At 34.7% G+C, this 5036-nt stretch overlaps 1 protein-coding gene across 1 annotated transcript; it reads right to left on the minus strand.

Annotated features, from left to right (window-relative positions):
• Positions 1–449: 449 nt before the first annotated feature.
• LOC308436929 (olfactory receptor 2H2-like) lies at positions 450–1391 on the minus strand (the record flags this gene model as incomplete). Its single annotated transcript, XM_080937938.1, has 1 exon — positions 450–1391. One exon carries the CDS (start codon positions 1389–1391, stop codon positions 450–452), a length of 942 nt encoding a protein of 313 aa, XP_080794064.1.
• Between the last annotated feature and the right edge of the window lie 3645 nt (positions 1392–5036).

A 5036-nucleotide genomic window follows, 5' to 3' on the forward strand; every position in this document is an offset into this window, starting at 1 on the left:
GGCATTCATTCAGACAGATGTAGTCACACAAATAAATTAAATATTTTATGTTTAAAGTAAATAAAAACAGGCCTGTGTTATAGTTGAAAAGGTGTTTAATTAGCAGGACATTGTGATTTAAACTTCCAGTACATTCTGAAGTAAATAGGAACAGTAGAAAGGTATAAAGCACTACTTGGTGTCTAATTTGCAAGTATTTATCACAAAATAACTGTATCATATTTTTAAAAAGATGACTACTGAAATAATTTAACAACCACATTGTACTTAAATCACCACTTTGAAGAAATGGACAGTCCAATCAATTCCTGATGAATGAAGCTAACATCACATTCCAATTAAAATGAAGCTATTCTTGATTTTGTGGAGGCCAACTTCAAGGTTTTTAAGTTAAGATGGTTGTACCTTTTTAAGTCGAGAAACAGAAACTCATATACCAGCATCCTTAATTATCTTTGTGAAATCCAAGTTTTCCACCATAGTCTTATAACTGCTTCTTTTACCTCCTTGTTCTTCAGTGTATAAATGAGAGGGTTAAGAGTTGGAGTTATTACAGTGTAGAAAAGGGTGAGAAACTTGCCCCATTCATTAGCATAGTGAGTCTTAGGTTGAAGATAGACACCAGTGACAGTACCATAGAACAGAAAGACAACAAGAAGGTGTGAAGTGCAGGTGCCAAATGCTTTTTTCTGTCCTGCAGATGACTTAATCTTCAGCACAGACTTCACAATAGCACCATAGGAGGAAAGGATGATGGCCAAGGGTAACACTAGGAGGATCACACTGGCTATGGACATCTGAATTTCATTGTAAGTAGTATCTGCACTGGAGAGCTGAATCAGGGCTGGAACTTCACACACAAAGTCATCTACTACCTGGTGGGAGCAAAAAGGCAACTTGAGTGTAGCAGTAGATTGGATAAGAGACTGAATCAGGCCAGAACCCCAAGCAAGGACAGCCAGCTGCAGACAGACTTTAGGGTGCATTACAGTTACATATCTCAGAGGATGGCACACTGCTACATAACGATCTACAGCCATGACAACAAGAAGGACACATTCAGTGGCACCAAGCCATAAGAAGATGTAGAGCTGAGTGGCACAGCCACTATAGGTGATAGTTTTCTTTGGACTTCTCAAATTAACCAACATCTGAGGAACACAGCTGCTGGTGAAACAAATATCTAATAAGGAAAGATTGGAAAGGAAGAAATACATAGGGATCTGCAGTTTGGGATCCTTCAAGGAAACAAAAATTATGATTGTATTTCCAGCAAGAGTCAAGCAATAAAAGACCAGAATTACCCCAAAAAGTATCTTCTCTAAATATGGCTTGTCAGAGAAGCCACGGAGGATGAAATCACCATGGGTTTCATTGCAAACTGGGCCCATGCTTTCTGGAAGAATTGCCTCTTCAGGAGATGACATAAAATTGGTTGTTCAAAAGTCTGTTAAACTCTTAGCTGGCAGGAACCAAGGCTGTACAACTTGTTTGATTCCTTTTTACTTAAGCGTATGATGTTAACCTGTAATATTTATGGGGGAAATACTAGAATGAGTGAAGTAGTTTAATGTTTGATGTCTGCCATTCATTCTTTTTTTTTTTCTCTGATGCTTTGTATCTATTTATGGCTCAGCAAGGTAAACTGTGTAAAATACACTGACTTTTTAATAAAACCACTTTGCAAAATATTGAATATGCTATATATATTTTTTATTTAAGATTTAGCATTACTACACTTATGGAAAAAACAGATTGTGCAACGCTTCTTATCTTTTTACTTTCTCTTCCTCTTTCAATTTCTATGCATCTCTATTCATCTGGCTGTTGTCTTCTGGTTTCTATTTTTTTATTTTTTAGTTTTTTAGTTTTTCTCTTTTTAGGCTTCTTCTCTTCGTGTCTCTGTCATCTTTTCTATTCCTCCTTTATTACTTTACCTTTCAATTTCTGATCTTGAATCAACACTTAGTCATTTTTATTCTGAGAAATCTTGTGAGTGGATTTAATCTACTTATAATTCACTCAGGGCAAAACAATAAACATCAAAATAAATGAACTTACCCTACCTTAAGTAAATTCTAAGTGTTGTGTATAAAAGCAGACACACCCATATTTAATGCATTTTTACTTTCAGTGAAGAATAACACTTGATCACTCATATAATTATTCCATATTTTTCATTTGGGAACAAGTTTGACACTGAAATAGTAATTTCTAAATTTTATACAGTAAAGTATTCATATATTTTTAAGAGGAGATGATGACGCATGATATCAAAAGAGAACTGAATAAACAAAAACCTTACATTAGTACTAAAATATTTCAAATCAGTAAAAACCAAATCACTACAAGTAATTAAGGGCCACATATAAAACCTCAGTCTTGATTCTGGGAAAAATTTTATAAATTAGTGTTTAAAATATGTTATATTGATAGTTTTATTTGACTCATATCCTAGAAGCAGATTTAGCTGAGGGTTTCACCATTAGTACTTATCATAATTAAAGAAATTATTAATGTACAGGCTAATTATAGGGCAAGTATTTTTCAGAGCACTTAGATGAATAATTCAAATTTTACCATTTTTATTTACTTTATTCATATTTTTACTGTACCGTGCATTCTAGAAAGTTTATATATTACCTTTGTGACTTGATATTTTTAGTCCTATATATCTTTTATGTTCTATAAAATTCTGAACTGTAGTGATGTTATTACTTTTGTCATGAGTATGAGTATAATGTACTCACAGAGGGCTAATTGATGTTTTGAGGAATTTTATGCCCTGTGTCCACAGCTACAGCCTCGTTCTATTCTCTAAGTTCTGCCATTTCTTATGGTCCCTCTCTACTAAGTCTCTGTTCTTACACCTTCTCTCTTTGTTTCCTCTGTTGAATAGCAGTGTCTCTATTTCTGCAATTCCCAGATTCTATTTACTAACTTATCTACTATCTCCCATTTCTTAATAAACTACTAATTATTTCAGGAGATATGTGTTTCCATGATCAAATGGATCAAATGAAAACCACTGTTTTCATTTTAAAACAGTGTTAGTCTAACTGGTTTTTATTATGCAAAATTAATGAATTCCTATTCAGATTGTCATTTTCTAGAAAATATCAATTATAATTTGATTGTTGTTTCAACTCACCATTTTTTTACTCTTGTAAGCACTCTTCAGAGGGTTCATGAAGATATATAGTGCCCCTTTTACCCTTATAGTCACAAAAGCAATATATATATATATATATATATATATATATATATATATGTGTGTGTGTGTGTGTGTGTGTGTGTGTGTGTGTGTGTGTGTATTTATATATGTATATATATATATATATATATATATACATATATATATATATATATACATATATATTAAAGACATTGTCTGGTTCAGAAGTATTTCATTCTTAAGACTAGCTTTTATTTCAGAGAAACTACAATGAACAGTTCTCTGTGAATCTTGACCTTAAGACTATATATACTCATTTCATAAAGCCTGACTATCAAAACTCTATGTTGTATTTCCTACTTATTATCTCATTCTCTTTTTTCCTTTTAATATTTGCCTTTGGAGCCACAACCTATGTTAGTTAACTGCACCTAATTTCTCCATCTAAATTTTGCTTTAAAGAGAACCTAAATATAAAATTGATTTGCTGTAAATCCAATTAGAAATAAGTGCCTTAGAAGAATAGTCTGGAAATAAATTATGCTTCAGTCAGATTACCAAGTACCCTGCACTGTTGAATAATCATGGTAACCCCTGGCATGCACCAATGTAACTACCACTCATAATCTGGCTTATTTGTGACAGTGGGCGAGGAAATTCAATGGTATCTAGCAGGCCCGATCATGGCATATTCAGAAAATAGGTTTTGCCCTTTTCCTCTCCCTTACTTAAAAAAAAATAGTTATTTTAAAAGCTAGTTTCAAGGTCCATTTCCTTATTTGTCCACTGAATCATTTCTGATACTAAACACCAAATGTAGTCATGTTTTTCTCAACCCTACTTTCAATATTGGTTTCTAAATGCTTTAATTTCCCTTCTAGCATGTCACCCATCAGAGGTAGTAGAAAATAAAAAATTTTAAGACAAGGGGGATGTGGACCTGTTTAGAAATGGTTCTTTAGAGAAATTCCCATCTGAGTTGTCAGGAAATCCACAGTTCCAGTATTAGGTCAGCAGCAGCAGCTCAATCCACTCACAATCACTTCCCGGATATACCAGCAGTTCAGTTCAGTTGTGTCAGGATAGCAGCAGCACTGGCACAACCTCACAACCTAGCAGGAATATCAGGCCTCAGGCAAGTCAACAGGAGGGACAAAGATGACAAGGGATGCCAGGAGAAATTCTCAGTTGTGCCTCTCTCAACAAAGGGAAGATCAGCAAAGACATGAGACCAAGAAGTGTTGCAGAGCTAGCTCTACAAGGAAGCCCCTCTCATAGTCCATTGAGACCTATTTATAATTCCATTCAAACATCACGTGGTGTCCACAGGTTTTGCGTCACCATTTGTTTTGACTCAGCATGTTTGTCTTAGCAAAACTCCACATGAGCACATGATTCTGTATCAGTTAACCCCACTCAGCCAATAGGCCTGAGTCTGAGAAAGTGGCAAAATGCTGCCAGTATTTGACCAGATGGGGTTTTTTTAATGTATTTTTCCTTATGGAGTTATGACAAATGGAGCTCCACAGTTCATATAAGGTGAACCAATACATGCATGTAGTTAACAAAGAATTCTTCATCAAACACTTGCATGTGTGCTTGCTTTAGCAAAACATCCTTTCATCTGTGTCTGCTTCAGGAAAACATTCCTTCACATGTCTGCTTTAGCAAAACATTCTTTCACTTGTGTCTGCTTCAGGAAAACACTCCTTCAGGTGTTTGCTCAGAAAAATGCTATCTGCCAACACAAAGGACCCTTAAGTTTCCACTTCACTCCAAACCCCAACAATTAAAATTTGTTATTTTACTAATATGTCCTATCATTATTTACCAACTCACCCTAGCACAGACTCTCCTCCCT

Source organism: Micromys minutus (assembly GCF_963924665.1).
Source record: "Micromys minutus genome assembly, chromosome: 25".
NCBI classification, from domain to species: Eukaryota; Metazoa; Chordata; class Mammalia; order Rodentia; family Muridae; genus Micromys; species Micromys minutus.